Here is an 18013-nt window from a genome sequence, read left to right on the forward strand (position 1 = left end):
ATAATTGTTAGATAGCATTAAAAAAAACCCTAAATCAGTAGTCCAAAGAAGTTAAAAGAGTCACTGATAATTACACAGTTCTTTGTGCATCTGATAAATTTGAGATTAAAATAAACGAATATTATTAAAAGCAATTTAATAAATTGAGACCTCAAAATATTTTAGCTTCACATGGATGGCACATTTTTTGTTTTAATAGAACCATTAAAAGTGCCTCAGCATAAATAGATAAGCACTTTCATTTGCTAAGCAAGGTCTTAGCTTATATACAGATTGCAAAGATTGATTGGCTGAAACCTCAAACAAGATTAAAAAATGTTGGAAATTAATTTCTAGTTGCCTTTGTTAATCACAAATAAACAGCAACCTGATTGATTAAGTCTCAATCCATGAAATATGACTCACAATTTTATATCCAAAAGGAATACTTTCTATGCTAAAGAAAAAATAATTTGTATCAAAAGATCACCAAATGTTCACAGATTTTTCATCCAAATACGCACAAAAGCAAGACCAACTGTTGATATTGAAACAATAGTACCAACGCAGTATTTTATAACATCGTACTTTGCAGTCTCTAATTGTGTTCTCAATGAGTGAATTTCCTAATGAACAATAAAAAAAAAAGAAATCAAATTATTAATATTAAATAAATGAAAACTATCAAAATATACTGATATGAAGTACTTTACCCGGTCAAGTTTATTAGTGAGTTCATTGTTTTCAGTAGCCTGCGTAGCTAGTTCATCACGTATGCGCCTGAATAAAGAAAAGAAAAGTTTTAGGAAAGCTAAGCACAATCTGTTATAGTGCATTAGAAACTTAATGTTATTCTACTAATAAATGCATAGCCTTTTAGACATTCCCAGAAAGAAAAAATGATAAAAAAAAAACACAATTATAATGAATGCTGAAGTCGAAAGGTAATTTATAGAAAATCTATATTAGATTATAAATCAACACGCTTGGTGATTAATTTATTATTTCTAAAGCAAACCTAGCAAGTTTAAACCAACATTAACAACTTACTAGTCAAAGTAGAATAGTGCCTTCAATAAATACAAAACAAAGCAAACTTAAAAAAAAACTTATGACAAAAAAACATAAACCAATTTATTACCCTCTTTCAAGATTTAAATCCAAACGATGTCCGGCAGTAACTTTATCCACTTCATATCTGCCCAAAATAAATCAATAATTAAATTTCATCATGATAGAACTTGAAATTTTAGTACAATTACTTTATTGATGTATTAAAAATTTATATATCAATCACACCTAAGTTCACTTCGCAATTTCTCAATATCCCCTTGAAGTTTTCCAGTCTCTCGTTGCAAAGATGAAAAATGATGCTCCTGTAATCAAAAGATAACTTATAAGTGGAATTAACAATGATAAGATAATAAGGTTTGAATGAAAAAATAGAATTACATCATTGGTAAATTTAGCATTTTTTAAATAACATTATGAAATGCCATAAAAAAATATAATAAAATAATCTAATTAATTGACAGTTATTTGACAATAAACATTTTAACCAAAAAATAGAACTACTAATATTATTAGTCATGAAATAAAATAATATTATTTTTAGAGACATTGATTCACTACTTTGATATTTATAAAAGATTAATCAAATTCTAATAATAAAATTGTATGATTAATGACAATTTCAATTGTAAAGACAATGTCATTGAGTCTAAATACAAAAGTACAATAAAAATTAAGGCTAAAAAATTAAATCTAATCTTCAAACTAAACTAGGACATAAAGATAGAAGCCTAAATACAATCCAACGTCACTTAAATCTGAAATATTATCATAATCATAATTTTATACTACCTAAAAGCTCAGCTCAAGTAAAACATATAGCAGTATAGCATGATAAAACATGGTAGAGGGATAAATAATCCATTTACCCACTCAAGTACTCAAGACATAATTGTTGTAGAATTTAATTTGCATTATTAATAAATCATTTGTAATTTGATAACCTTTTATTCTATTTTCCACAACAATAAGGCAAAATGAACAAACAACATAAGTCACTATCATATTAAGATTTGAAAATTTTCACAGCCTAAACTCAAGCTTGGCATGAGGTTCAAACTCCAAAGCACCTTTATGCATTTTTTTGATTACATCTCTTTCCCCAAAACTAAATTCTCATTCACATTGAAACTAGGGATAATTGGCTACATACATTCAACATGATTGGAGGCATTCACTAAAAAAAAATAAAATAATTGTTGCGTATAGCATGAAGGGATTATTTGGTAAAGAATCTCCCTTTTAGAATTTCATAATGATGACAAACTAATAAACAACAATTGTGAAGATAACATTAGGAAATAACTAACTATGACTCAAAATAGATACACTTTGTATATTTTCAACACAACATCTAAATATATTTCTCTAACCCAAGGCATTCTCTAATTTGTGGGGAGATAAAAGGCCACTTGACTTTATACAAGTAACCATAATAACAGAAAAAAAAAGGCAAAAACATTTGTACCAACAAATAATAAACTAACTAATGACAAAATGAACTTTTGATCTAATCTACCAATGCTTAACCTATACATAAAAATAGAGTCTAAAACTATGCCAAGCCACAATTTTTTCAAAAACAAAAAATTTATAAATAAAAATTCCTAGCCTTAAATCTTCACAATGAACCAGTTATGTATGAAAATTTCAATTATCAGTGGGCAAGTAAAGTATTATACATGAAAATTTCAAATAAATGATAATGACTAGCAGACCAATTAGTTAGGAAGTAAAATACTAGCATGAACTTCTATAATATAAATCAACTAGTTGGAAAGTAAAAATATTAACATGAACTTATTAAGTATATGATTCCGAGAAAGAATGTTGACAATAAGTAGTGTCGACAAAATAATGACGCTATAACATATTTTAGAGTTCATAAGAATCATATAAATTGTAACTTTTTATACACAAAACACTTTAATGGACAAAAAAAAATTCAATTAGCTAAATACAAATATTAAGAATCAAACAAATAAAAAAGAATAACTATTTATGGCATGGTAATCTTCAAAATAGATAAAATTATTTGTCAATTAGTTAAACAAAGTATGAGATATATCTACACTTATTACCTGAGTGCTCTTTATTTCAGACTTGAATTTTGATAAATTAGAATCTTGAATCATCTCAATCTATATAAAACATTAAATAAGTTATCAATTTTTGTAAATAATGACATAATAAACCTAAAAAAATAAATAAAAAGAGAAGTTGTAAACCTTATCCATCTCAGATTTTGATACAAATGACTGTATCACATTCTCTAAACTATCATTCAAAGTCTCTGTGATAGTTGATGTGATAGCCTCTGCTTGCTTAGTCGGCAATCCTTGTGTTTCTAATTTCCTAACCTGCAAAAATTCAAACACTTAGTCACCTGTAAAACGCCATATGCAAATATAATACAGTGTATAGAACCAACCAAAGCTAACGTGTCCACAAGGTAAACTCTATTTACTCTATTTCCATTAGTCTTCACAAGCTGCGAAGAGAAGTGTCGTAAGAGTGGAGAAGAATCGGATAAATGAAAATCAACGGGCCGCATCAACGACAAACAATGAAACCCTAGATTAACACCGCCTCTCCTAAAAATGAGGGATGCGAGGGATACACGTGGCATTGATATATGCAAAAACGATATAGAAGAGAAGCTAAAAAACAGGCAATGCTTCTAATCCCTTTGCTGTGAAACTTTAGGAGAAAAGGGAGGTGGCGAAGTTTCAGGAGAAAAAAGGAGGCAACGGCCGCGGCTCTTATGAAACTCCAGGAGAAAAAGGAGGCGGAGGCGGAGGCGGAGGCGGCGGCTCTCGTGGAGCTCCCGGGGAAGAAAAAACAAAAAAGGATGCGGCCTAGCCCTAGGAGAAATGGGGGGCGGCGAGCGCCACTCTCAGAGGATCGCTACTCAAATTATGATTTATGATTGCAAACATATAATATTTATTATAGTATTGTTTATTTCATATATTGTATTCCTGAAATTTCTATTTTCCCCTAATAAGAATAAATGATATATACACAACATACAACATAAAACAATTTTAACTTTTTATCTTTTTAGACGTAATCTAATTTTACTATTTCCATAGCTTATTTTACTATTTCCATCGCTTTCTTCTCACTATAATTTTTCATCGTTCTCTCCTTTACTTTATTTCCATATTAAAATTTTTATAGAATAATAGTATTAGTATTGAATAATATTATTTAATTATTTGATAATAAATATTTATTTTATATAATATATCCATGCATAATGACTAGTATCAATAATTTACTATGTGACGTAACAAACAAGGTCATTCATTCTTAGAATATCTCCAATGTAAAGTTTTAAAAGAGGTTTGTAAAATGAAAAAATTAAATAAAAAAATTCTAACTAATGTGGATGTAAAGTTTGAAGTTTGTTGTTAAAGAATAGTAGTGAAATTTTAAAACTATTTTTTTGTGTTATGCATATTACATATTATAAAATGGAGCATACAAAAATCATTTAAAACTCTAACTATTAGAAATATTTCAATAGATTTTTAGAATGTTGATGTGATATGATGTGATATACTAAGATCATAAAAAAAATTTTGTAAAATTTTAATAATTGAAGATACCTTTAATTTCACTCTCTATCGGAGCAAAATAAGGGAGGAGATTGACGGATTAGCACAAAAGGAAATGAGGATTAGGGCATCTCAGAAACAAAATTGGGTTCAAAATTTCGAACTCAGCACGTTGTTTTTTTTGACACGTCAGTAAAAAAAAAAAGGAAATTAAGAACCTCATGAAAAAACTCCAAGATGCCCTTAGGTCATGCAACGTTAAAGTTTCACATAAATTTCCCACGTAATGATCTAGCAGTCTTAATAATTCAAATGCGGAATACACAGTTGGTACTCCAAATTTTGAATTCTAGGTATGTTTGTTAGGGAAGTATTTATTTTGACTTTATTGAGATTTGAACCCAGATTTTATTATGATAATACCTTATGTGTTAATCATTAGATTCATTCTAAAGGAGATAGGTATGTTTACCACCAAGCCATAGTCACGTGGTGCATGATATTTTTATTTTTAAAATATCATTCATCCACTCATCTTGATCTATCTTACCATAAGGGTGTCTGTAATGGTGGATTTACAAAATCAAAGAAGTAGGGTTTTATAAACCTAATTACATTACACCACTTTAAAAAGCTGAGAACTAATGGCTTCATAGTGCTTTTAAGAATAAAATATTGAATAGACATGAGTCTCATGCTAATTGTCAAGCAAATGTTTAATTTTTTTTAAAAAAAACTTAATCAAATGAATGTTGTATATTATAAATAAATATATATTATTAATATGTATTATTAATAAATTAATTAACATGTATATTATAAATATATATTTATGATAATATATAAATAAATAGTAAATAAGATAGTAAATAAAAAATATAGATATTGATGTGGTGGGTTTAATATAAAATTATTTGTTGGGTTTATGATTATAAAAAGAAGTTTATAAAAATTATAAAATTTTTATTTTTGATGTGATAATGATGTGACATAATAAGTCCCACGGTAAAATTGGATTTATAAGTTTAGATTTACAGTTACTCTTAATTCCGCGTGAAGAATTCGACGTGTAATTGTCGGGTTCCTAACTGTTGACTTTCGACGCACACATAGCCAACCCTTTCTTAGGCTTTCCCTTCCCATGCTTCAGCCATTACCATCAGAACAGATGACTCCAAAAATATGTTCAGGCCAAGTATCTCTCACTGAAGTGACCCGACATCCCATGATCGAAGCATCCTTGTCTTCTACTTGCTGTCAAGTATTCATCACCATTACTCGCATCCCATCGATTCCGCCAGCAACTGCAACAGTGCATGTTCGACATTTCTTCCGTTTTGTCACCGAGTTTTCTCTTTCGGACCATATATAACAACACAGCGAGAAGCCAACGAAGAGCATTCAATTATTTCTCAGCTCTATTCCCCCACTTCTTGTTTCACTTCAAACTCGATTAGTTCCAAGGAAGAATGTCGATCGTATGAGTCGAGTCTTGATTCCATGTTCCAGAGGCGTCCAGATCGGGAGGAGAAAGTGACAGAGCAGGGAGTAGTGCCGATAAATAGCTAGCCTAGTAGAAGTAGAGGAGTACTCCATGCTTCCATAGCTATCCATGGCTAATTACTTGAAGAGTGTGATGAGGAAGCTGCAGAGAAGGCTGCAGGGTGGCTTTAGGAAGGAGGAGCGAGTGCCGGATGACGTGAAGACAGGCCACGTCGCGGTGCACGCCATGGCGGTCGAGGGCCGCGAGCTGCAGAGGTTCATCGTGGAGGTGACTGAGCTGGGGAGGCCGGAGTTCATGAGGCTGCTGGAGAGAGCGGAGGAGGAGTTCGGGTATGAGCAGGAGGGCGTGCTGGTCGTGCCTTGCTGTGCTGATGAGCTCCAAAAGATACTTAATCACAATTAATTACTGGTGTATTTGTAGACTTAATTAATTAATCACAATCATATATATGCACAATTAATAGTCCTTGGTCAGCTGTCTTGCTCTCGTATATCATTCCAAGTTTCATGCTAGATGTCTCAAAGTCAAATGAATTATGCCTTGACTTCAATTTGATAGTTTGACGTGCTCTCATGATTGAATACATACAAATGTCAACCTAATTCTTTAGGAAGACATGTTGAATTCCTCTAATTAATCACTCGATGATGATTATTATTATAGTTGTATATGTTATATATCCACCTATGACACACATCAACCCTTATTTGATTTTGCATATATAAATAATAAATTCATCTGCATAAACCATTCTTTACTATTTTTGTTCAGTTTAGATAATCGTGATACTCTAGAGGTTGGCACTATAACAGACTTCGGTGCGATCTCATTTCACTAGAAAAAATATAAAAAATAGAGACAGATTTTTTCTATCGCTAAATGAATTTTGCGACGGAAAGTGTTTAATTCGTCGGCCATATATCGATCGTTACTACATTACCAACGGTGATTTAGCCATCCGTCGAAAAATTTAGTGATGGATATTTAAATTTATATTGCTAAAAGTCAAACGGAACAATATTTAAATGTCTGTCTCTATAAGCGATGAAATATTTAAATATCCGTCTCCAACAGAGACGGATATTTAAACAAATCGTCGCAGAATAGCGACAGCATATTTAAAATCTGTCACTATTTGCGACGGAATATTTAAAAATTCATCGCTATTTAGTGACGGATTGTTTAAATATGTTTAAATATCCGTCGCTATTTGGTTATTTTATAGATATCGTTCATATCGTCCGTGATATTAGTGACGGAAAATTGACTTTCCGTCGTTAATAACGATGGAATTTAGAAATAAACCGTCACTAATAGCAACGGAAAGTCAATTTTCCATCGCTAATTTATTGTTCAGGTTTTCTGAATCTCTTTTTTTTTTTAGTTTTCCTTGTTTACATATTAATAAAAATCACTACACATCAAACTCATAATACTTAACAACAAACCTTACTACACATCAAAAATTACATTATAACAAACTCACAACACATCACAAACAACACAACAATCTAGTTAAAATAAACTGAACTAGATACATAATAATAAAATCCAAACACATGTCCGAGTCTAATACAAGATAAAGTTTCTCCAATAAAAAATAATCTAATACAATACATTCTAAGCAAAATAAGGAACTATCGCTTCTGCGTCCTGCATGAAATATTATTAAGATTAGTTATGAATAGAAAATACGATATTAAACTATGAAGGATAAATTATTTATCTTAAACTAATAAGTAGTTTAGCTAACGAATATTTTTAAAAATACATACATGCATTCCTGAATAAAACACATGTCAAATATGATTATGGAAATATACAAGTCTATCATATATGTATATAATTATTAACAAAAAAATATATTATTTTTTAATTGAATTAAAAGTTAAGATAAATTATATATACCTCAAAATAATATACTATGTAGGGGACTCATCGGGATCCTGTGTGTCCTGGGACTCCAAATGATGTGGGCCAATCATCTGTGAATTCGGAGATAACGTCGCTGCAAATGCTTGCATATGACAAACTATTGTCTCAGTCTGAGCCTGTCACCGCCGCATGTCTTGTATCTCTATGTCCCTCCCGGCCATTGTCTGCTCCAATGACCATAGTCAAGTTTGCAAGTCCTCATTTTCCTCCCACAATTCTCATACCTCACTAGATGAGGAGGAGGAAGTAGGGCGACCCTTGATCCCTGGAGTCCTCATTCGCTCATACATAACTTTGGCCTGAAAGTCAAGCCCATAGAGGAATGTCTTCTTCTTTCCACCGACGACATCATAATAAATGTCATTAACTGCATCAGTGGAAAGAGGTTGTTACCCCTCTCCCTCTGCATTAGGTTGAGACGCCTCAACAACCCCTAGTGGTCATTGCTTCGTATGCCAAAATAATATTTTTAGTAATCTCCACATAAAGTGTACAATTATATTCACGAAATTTAATATACTTACATTAATTGCTGAGGAATGCTCATCAACAAATGACTTATCCTTCTTTTTATAAGTTTTATTAAATATCTCCCAACAAGTGGGAGGTTTCTATAATTTAACTGTCCGTGTACAAAAAATACAAATACATTGCAAAGGAAGAAAATATTGTATCAAGATGTTTCCACACTGGTGAATCACAAGAATGACACATTTATCGCCGTCGTGTACATGGTTTTAATGCCACCTCATGTGACTTGCTGTTGTGGTAGATGATTACGAGCGTTGGAGCCTAGCAGTTAACGAGAAGTAATACATGACTTTCAAGGGAATATTTTTCTTCTTCTTTCCAAACATGAGACTACTCTACTTATAACGAGGCTGATTACACATTCTGCATTCCATCAGTTCACTATCTTCATTCCAAAAGATCATGCAATTATTGATACAATAATGAATCTTCTCTACTGGTAAACCCAAATTTCTAATCAATTTCTTTGCATTGTAGAATCTATCAGTCATGCAATTATAAGTGAGAAGCAACTCTGACATCAATTGATATATTTCATCATAACATCATTCAGAGAAACGATGTTCTACCTTCATATTCAGTAATCTTGCAGTAGTTGATAGTTGAGAATGACCAGAAGGAATGCCTTCCCACAATTCTCTCTCACTAGCCTTCAACATGTCATGCATTTTCTAAACTTCTAGTGTAGGTATTTCCTCTATGTTTGATTGATCATATGCATTCATTGCATTATAAACCATTGATTGCATTGCATTTACATCAACAAATGATTCCTCTGGAGCAATCGGGTAGGACGATGAAGCAATGGAAGGTTTAGTTTCTTCAAATACATACGACTCTCCATGACAATACTAGTTGTAATAATTTGAAACAAATTCATATCTACATATATGAGTTTTCACTGTATCCTCATCATGGAAAGCTGTATTTCTATATCTGCATTGATTACATGGATAGTTTAACTCAACACTATTCAAACATTCTGGATGAGACTTAGCAAAGTTCACAAACTCTTCAACCCCAGTAAAAAATTCTTGACTAATAAATCCATTGTCTAACCTATTGTACATCCAAGCCTTGTTCATGTATATTGTATCCTAAAGGGAATAAAATTTTGAATTATGGTTAATCATGTCAAACTAAGCATAATTATATTTTCAAACATGGTTAATCATACACGTAATATCAATATGGTTAATCATGTAGGTAATATCAATCTAATAGTTATCTAAATAAGCAATATAGTATCTAAATAAATAGCATGCATATACACATAAAAATATACTAGCTATTATAGTATTTACACGATTGTGCAAGAGAAATATAATCTGCTAGCCCCGAAGTAACTCTGCCAAAGGCAGGCGGTCGTAGTCGTGGCCTGCCAGAGGTTGCTGGCTATGGCCGTGGCCTGTAAGAGGCTGCTGGCGGAGGTCGTGGCCTGCAAGAGGTTGTTGGCCGCGACTGTAGCCTGCCAAAGGCTGCCAACCGTGACCTGGCAGAGGTCGTTGAGAGCGACCAAGCAGAGGCCGCCGAGCGTGGCCAAGCAAAGGCCGCTGGCCGCTGGCCGCGACTAGGTAGAGGTCATCGACTGTGTCCAGGCAGTGCCTGACGGGGGTAAGGAAGAGAAGTTAGAGGAGGAGAATGTACCTTAAGTCGAAGAAAGAGAAGTCGGAGGAGGAAATCGCCAGAGCAACAGGAGAAATGATGTGAAGAGAAAACCAATGCGTAAGGAAGATCGGCAGCGACTGTGCCCTACTATCCCAAATATTGTGATAGAAATTTAATCCGTCGCTAATAGCGATGGACGACGGATAATTAAATACTCGTCGCTAATAGCGATGGATAATTAAATATCCGTCGCTATTAGCGACGAATTAAATTATCGGGTTTAGAAGGCAGAAACATATGCAGCTAACACTAAGCGACTTATTATCCATCGCTAATAGTGACGGATAATTATTACCTATCGCTATTAACGATGGATTAAATAAATCATAAGATTTAAAGGCAAAAAACATATGCATATAGCACAAAGCGGCCGATATTTAAATATCTGTCTCTACTAGTGACAAAATAATTAAATATCTGTCGCTATTAGTGACGGATTAAATTTCATATTTTAGGTCCATCGCTATTAGCGACTGTGATTAATCGGGTCATCACTATATAGAGACATGAATTTAAGCGTCCGTCGCTAATTCTGTCACTAATAGTTTTTTTTTGTAGTGTTTGCTCATATTTGAAAGTGAAGAAGATGGTGTATTGGCTAGGTAACTCTAATGTTGACTATGAGGAGATGAAGACTTTAATGATGTGGATGAACATGTGCGGCAAAAATAGGAACCGGCAGCAGCCGGGCAAAATTAGAGAAGAAGATAAACAACAAAATAGTAGTATGGGTGCGTGTGTGCATGAATATGCAGATTCTTTTGCTTACCTAACCAATGGAGAGGACACCTTTTTTACACCGCCTCTCATAAATTTTGCAATAATGAGGCATCAAAGAATGTCTAGTGTTAGAATATGTAGGATAATGGAGGATGTGTACGACAACCTTCCACTAGGTCGAGTAAGGTTTAGTTGCGTATATATGTTAGAGTAATGAAATATTCTCCGATGAGTAGTCGTAGAGGAAGGTTCCATTGCATGTATATGTCAGAATAATGGAATATTTTCTAGTGAGTAGCCCTTGTTCTATGATAGATGGTTACTATTCTCTTACAATGTTGTCTCATAGAGGGAGTCCAACCGGCTCTAGGACCGATCAGGTTTATACTGAGAGTCATGTCTATGAGAAGTAGTTAGTTGAGCCTCGTAGGTCTGACTGGCTATGGGACCGCTTAGGTTTACACTAGAAGTCTTGCCTTTGAGAAGTGGGAAGTTGAGCCTTGTAGATTCGACCGGCTTTGAGGTCGCTGGGTTTACACTATATGCCTTGCCTCTAAGAAGTCGGGAATTGAGCCCCGGAAGTTTGATCGACTTTGGGGCCACTTGGGTTTAGGATGGGAGCCCTACCTTTGAGAAGTGGGGGGCTGAGCCCTGCAGGTCTGACCGACTCTAGAGCTGCTCAAGTTTAGGCTGGGTGTCTTGCCTCTGACAAGTGGGTGTTGAACCCCGTGGTTGTTTTGATGTGATCAACCAAGTAAGGTTAGGTCCTGTTTGGTTTTGATCCATGTGTCTAAGTGTGTAGGAGCTTAGGAGCGCAGGAAGTCGAGCGGAAGACGCAGCTAGCGAGAAGGACGACACGGGAAGGGAGCCGACGAGCTCGGTGCATCCGAAGGACGAAAGAGCTGTGGAATAGTACTCCGGTGGATGAGAAGAACACGCGTGACGTTTGAGAGACGAGAAGCTAAGATGAAAGCCTGCTTGAGGAGAAGGTCGAAAATTGGGTTCGGGTGAGCCCTATTTCGGTTGGTCGCAATCACCCAAGCTATCGGGACTTCGAAAGCTAAAGTGAAGATAAAGAAGTGCTGGAAAAGCAGCTAGAGGCGCCCTCACGAGAGTGAGGGCGCCCTCAATGCTGTTGAGGCGCCTTCGCCCTCACCAGAGTGAGAGCGCCCTCAACAGCATTGAGCCTTCAACTGAGTTAATCTGATCGTTTGCACGCAGATAAAGTTTTATCTGCTTATCCACTTGGAGGCACCCTCAACCCCTTTGGAGGCGCTCTCAAGACTCGAGATAGGATTTCCAAGAGCTATATAGAGGCCCCTGGAGTTAGAAAATTATTCAATCAACTTTGTATACAATTCCTAGCAACTCTTGAGCTTTCTTAGTGTGTAAAAAGGTTTTTCCGCCTACAGTGAAGAAGACGTTTCTAGTGGAGCTGTTCAACCGTCTTGGATTAACAACCACCTAGGTTGTAACCAAATTAAATTTCATGTCTCTTTTTTCTATTATTTTATTTTATTATTATTGCTATTTTAGAGTTGAAAGTACGAGGAGGGTAGTTCTTATTTTGCAGATAATTCATCCCTCCCCTCTTGCCGACCCCGCTGCACCAACAAGTGGTATCAGAGCCAGACCGTCTCAGAAGGACTGACCATCAACTGAAGAAATAAAGATCAAGATAATGGCTGGTGCAAGTATTCATCCCCCGAAATTCGACGGAGACTTCACGACATGGAAACACCAAATGGAGGTATGCTTCAAAATAGAATTTGATATTCTTTTAATTATGAAATATGGTTTTTCAACACCTAAAGACAAGGAAGAATATAACTGGATGAAAAAGGAGCAAGCTGATTTCGTGGCCAATGGAAAAGTAGAATTCTATCTGCTCAGCGTCCTACTGCCCCAGGAGGTAAGTCAGACCGGAAGCTATGACTCCGCCAAAGACCTCTGGGAAAAATTCCTAGAGCTCCGCGAAGGCACCTCAGAAGCGAAGTTAGCAAGGCGCGACATCCTCCGGACTCAGCTGACAAATCTCCGGATGAACAACAGCGAAAAGGTAGCGCAACTCCAGGCAAGAATCAAGGAGCTGATAACTCAACTAGTTCGCTCAACGCCTTCCCAAGAACTCGAGAATGAGCATCCTTAGTAGATGCATATTATACAGAATATAGTCCTGAACCCTAAGAGAGAAAGACCTGAAGTTAGTCACGGTGGGTACTCTCTCCTCCCCCAAAAATACCTATGAATAGTATCCAATGTAATATGGGAGTAGAGTTCACCAAATGACAAATCTCTACTAGAGTAAGACAAAAAGGGCATGCAGACCTCCAAAATCCTAAACTATCATACAATAGAGTGAGTGGGGTGAGAATCTAACGTCCTTACCACCTACTCTGGTGGAGTATGTCAAACCATCAATTTTAACTAGATTGTTATAAAATTGGGCACATAAGTCTAAGTTTATTGAATGACTACAGTAAACTAACCTATCTAACTTATAATAGTCTATACCTTCTATAATAGGGGCACGGTAACAGGTAAAGAATGTCCTACTTAAAAACATAGATTTTAATGCAATATATGAACGTTCAAGAAAATCTAGCCTAAGTCACTCAGAAGAAAATCTAGCATCGATAGAGGGGATGCTGCTTGAACTAGGCTGGGATGGAATAATTTTCCGTCGCTTCCTAAGGTAATGTAAATGTACAAATATTCAAGAAAAAGCATACAAAATAGGAAAAACAACTAGATAGATTGAGTTAAGGGCACCTAGGAGGCATAGTTGGAGTTTTGGAGGGAAAAAGGGGAAAAATCGACTGGAAGGTGCCTTCCCGAGAAGAAATTGGGAACAAAGTAAAATATATATTCGCTGATAAAATCTAGGTTGAAGGTGCCTTCAAGTCAATGGAAGACGCCTTCTATGCGTTATGGAGGGCGCCTTCAAGCGCGTTGTCGCCTTCAGTAGGTTGGATGGAAATTTTGCCACCCTTCCGAGGGCATCTCCGATTGTTCTGGAGGCGGCTTCAATACTGACATTTTTTTAATTTAAGTTTTTAATTTAATTTTTAAGTTAAATTTAAATTTTAGTTTTAATTTTTTTAAGTTTAATTTTTAAGTTAAGTTTAAACTTGATTTAAGTTTTGAGTTAATTTTTTAAGTTTTTAAGTTAAGTTTAACTTTGATTTAAGTTTTAAGTTAATTTTTTAAGATTTTAAGTTAAGTTTAAATTTGATTTAAGTTTTAAGTTAATTTTTTAAATTTTAAAGTTTGAATTTTGAGTTAGTTTAATTCAATTTAATTTGATTTAATTTAAATTAATCAGATTTAATTTAATTTTAATTTAAATAATTTTAATTAAATTAAATTCATCTGACTGAATTTAAGTTTTCAGACAAAGGGATCTTATGGTTTTATGAGATGACTTAAGTTGAATTTCAAGATTTGGTTTAACTTGTGTTTGTTTTATGTTTAGCTTTAGGTTCAACAAGTGGATATTCTTCAGATAAACGTCTAAGTTATGGTTGTTGGGGTTGCAAGGTTGCAAACATAGTCCCATATTGGAAACACATGGGAAAGATCATGGGTTTATAAGAGAAAAGATATCTCCATTGGCATGAGGCCTTTTGGGGAGAGCCCAAGAGCAAAGCCATGAGGGCCTAGGCCCAAAGTGGACAATATCATGCTATTGTGGAGATATCTAAATTCTTTTCGATCCTACAATTGGTATCAGAGCCCGGACTGCCAGAAGGTTTAACCACCGACTGTGCACAAGCGCTATGGTCTGATTGAGCCATGTGGGTACAATATTGACCTCGAATAAAGAAAGTAAGGGCTCCTATGTTCGGATCAAGAGGACCAGACACCAGGAAGGAAGTCCTAGTTGTTAGGATCCTTCGTACGGAGGCTAGAGAGGGGGGTGTGAATAGCCGACCCCAAATTCGCTTTCTTTCTACAAATCGAGTTAGCAGCGGAAATAAAACAGTAGAAAGGAAACGGTGAGAAGATCAAACCTCAAACTCGATGGATGTAACGAGGTTCGGAGATGAACTCCTACTCCTCGGCGTGTCCGTAAGGTGGACGAAGCCTACCAATCCGTCGGTGGATGAGTCCCCGGAGAATCGGCTAATACAATATACTCCTTCTGGGTGGAGAAACCTCGCCACAATGTTTCTTGCACAAGCAAGATAGGAGTACAACAGATACAAGAAAGCAAAAAATGAAATGAAACACTTGCTTGCCTTTCTTGTTGACTGGAGTGATGAAGCAGCAGCTTCACACCAGCAGCAGCTGACGAGAAGCTCACGCGAAGCTTCAGCTGCGAGGAGCTAATCAAAGCTCGATAGCGGTAAGAGAAGCTCTAGAGCACAAGAACGAAGTTCTAAGGAGGAAGCAATCGCAGCAACGAACTTCTTTTATACCTGCGAAGAAAAACACGAAGGAATATAGCCGTTGCGTCGCAGGCATGCTCCCGATCGGTCCACGACCGATCGAGAGTCTGATCGGTCCATAGATCGATCGGCGCTTTCTCTCGAACCGCTAGCTCGATCGTGCTCGATCGGTCGTGGGGACCAATCAGGTATGGCTGATCGGTCGACCGATCGAGCTTATTGAGCGCGGTTCCTCGCACTCCTCAAGATCGTCACCGATCGGTCGGCGGACCGATCAGGAATATCTGATCGGTCTTGCAGACCGATCAGGCTCCATGCTGATCGGTCCCCAGACCGATCAGTAAGCTCACAGAATCGATGCGTGCCTTCTGTTTGCTATCTGATCGGTCAGTAGACCGATCAAATACACAAGCGTATCACTGGATCGGTCTGGTGATCGATCCAGAGCTTGGTTTTTGCCCAAACCAAGTCCCAAGTCTCCCAAACCAACATCCGGTCAACCTTGACCTGTTGGTACATCATGCTTAGCATCCGGTCACTCCCTTGACCTGCTAAGACTCCCTACCAAGTGTCCGGTTAATCCCTTTGACCCACTTGGACTTTCCTCTTTGTGTCAAGTATCCGGTCACTCCCTTGACCTACTTGACCTTCTCAACACCAGATGTCCTGATCACCCTTGATCCATCTGGATTTTCCCTTGCCCGGCTTCACTCACCAGGACTTCCAAACTGCCTGGCTTCACTCACCAGGACTTTCCCAAATGCCTGGCTTCACTCACCAGGACTTCCACTTTCACCTAGCTTCACTCACTAGGATTTTCACCTGGCTTCACTCACCAGGATTTCCCGACTGCCTGGCTTCACTCACCAGGACTTCTCCGACTGCCTGGCTTCACTCACCAAGACTTTTCCCCGTGCCAAACTCCCTGTTTGGACTTTCCCCGTGCCAAGTCTCCATACTTGGACTTTCCGCGTGCCAAGCTACCTGCTTGGACTTTTCCCCGTGCCAAGTCTCTGTACTTGGACTTTTCCAGTGCCAAGTCTCCATACTTGGACTTTTCGCGTGCCAAGCTCCCTGCTTGGACTTTTCCCGAATCAGGTCAACCTTGACCTAAGGTTGCACCTACAATCTCCCAAACACCTATTCTTGTCAAACATCAAGAATACAACTCTCTTCTCGTCAAACATCGTCAAACATCAAAACACAACTCGAGTCAGGTCAACCAGGTCAACTATGACCTAAGGTTGCACCAACAATCTCCCCCTTTTTGATGTTTGACAAAATCCAAAATCAAGTTAGGTTAACCCGATAACCTAACTTAGGTTTTCCAATGTTCTTCCTTGAACATTCTTCCAAAACCTACACTCTCCCCCTTGGGACATCTCTCCCCCTTTTTGACACACATCAAAAAGAGGGAATCAAGGTCAAGAGTTTCTTCCTAATGAAAGTCTCATACCTTTCATTGAAACCCTTAATTTCCCCCTTGATACTAAACTCAACACTCAACTTAGTGACAATCCCATATCACTGATCCTCAAAAGTCTTAAAAACTCCCCCTAAAAGTCAACTCCCCCTAAAGGTCAACTCCCCCTTGACCAATGCACCAACAATATCTTGGAGAGTTTCAAACCTTTAGAAACCCGAAACTCAACTCCCACAGCTGAAATTTCAGACCACAGTCGAAATTCAGCAAATTCAGCACTCCTGATCGGTCACCGGACCGATCAGGACCCCTCTGGATCGGTCCTCAGACCGATCCAGCCTTCCCTGGATCGGTCCAGTGACCGATCCAAGTTCAGATCAGGCGGTTTCTGATTTCTTCTCTCCCGAAATTCAGAAACTCACAACAAATTCTAGAAAATTCGAAAAATTATGAAATTTTGAGGATACATTCCTCATACCATATACTGTCAAGGAAAAATAGTTTTCTATGAAAATAACTTCCATTTTTCAATCTTGATACAAAGTTCAAAAGACTTTGAAATAGTTCAAAGTTAAGTAAACTTTGTATCACAATGTTCAATGATGAATGCTATCACTAGAATGACTTCATCAAGGTTTCTCAAATCAATTTTGAAATGATTTTTAACCCTTTAATTTAGAACCACAATCTTAGGGCTAAATGTACATGACTTGTACATAGGCTTTCCCTATGATCCTCAATTTCTTGAATTAGGCTCATCTAGGTACAAGAACTATGCACCTTGATCCTAACTCATGATCCTAATATCTCACACACATCTAAAGTGTATCAAACACATCCAAGTCAATTTTGATGTGAGATATAGGTTTAGGTCATCTTAGGCTAAGTTCTCGTGCATTTTCTAAACACCAATTTGATCTCAATATCAAATTGTGTTTCTATCCTTAAATCAATTTAAATTGATCATTGATGCAAGAGATAATGACATGGCATGAAATAATATCATAAATAGAAGCATGTGCCAATGTCATGATGTCATGGCATAAAGTTTGGAACTTAAATAAACATGACATAAAACTAACCTAAGCATTATCATGACATTTCAAAAGATAAACTTAAATATGATGTCATGACATGTGAGGGCAAACAATCATGACAAGATTTAGCATGAATAAGACATACCTAGATTACCTATCTAAGTATCCTTAGCCTTAGCTAATACTTAAGC

General features: G+C 36.4%; 2 protein-coding genes across 2 annotated transcripts; one reads left to right on the forward strand and one right to left on the reverse strand.

The window, feature by feature from the left end:
- Positions 1–345: 345 nt before the first annotated feature.
- On the reverse strand, positions 346–3969 carry LOC122009068 (protein FMP32, mitochondrial-like). The gene is made up of 7 exons (XM_042565065.1): positions 3482–3969; positions 3279–3410; positions 3132–3191; positions 1279–1355; positions 1121–1177; positions 693–759; positions 346–605 (listed from the first exon to the last, which is right to left on the reverse strand). The coding sequence occupies exons 1-7, from the start codon at positions 3677–3679 to the stop codon at positions 477–479; spliced, it is 720 nt and encodes a 239-aa protein (XP_042420999.1). The 5' UTR covers positions 3680–3969; the 3' UTR covers positions 346–476.
- Positions 3970–6225: 2256 nt separating this feature from the next.
- On the forward strand, positions 6226–6519 carry LOC122010805 (auxin-induced protein 15A-like). Its single transcript, XM_042567278.1, has one exon. It carries the CDS (start codon positions 6226–6228, stop codon positions 6517–6519), a length of 294 nt encoding a protein of 97 aa, XP_042423212.1.
- The last annotated feature ends 11494 nt before the right edge of the window (positions 6520–18013 follow it).

Source organism: Zingiber officinale, chromosome 8A, assembly GCF_018446385.1.
Source record: "Zingiber officinale cultivar Zhangliang chromosome 8A, Zo_v1.1, whole genome shotgun sequence".
Classification (NCBI taxonomy): domain Eukaryota; kingdom Viridiplantae; phylum Streptophyta; class Magnoliopsida; order Zingiberales; family Zingiberaceae; genus Zingiber; species Zingiber officinale.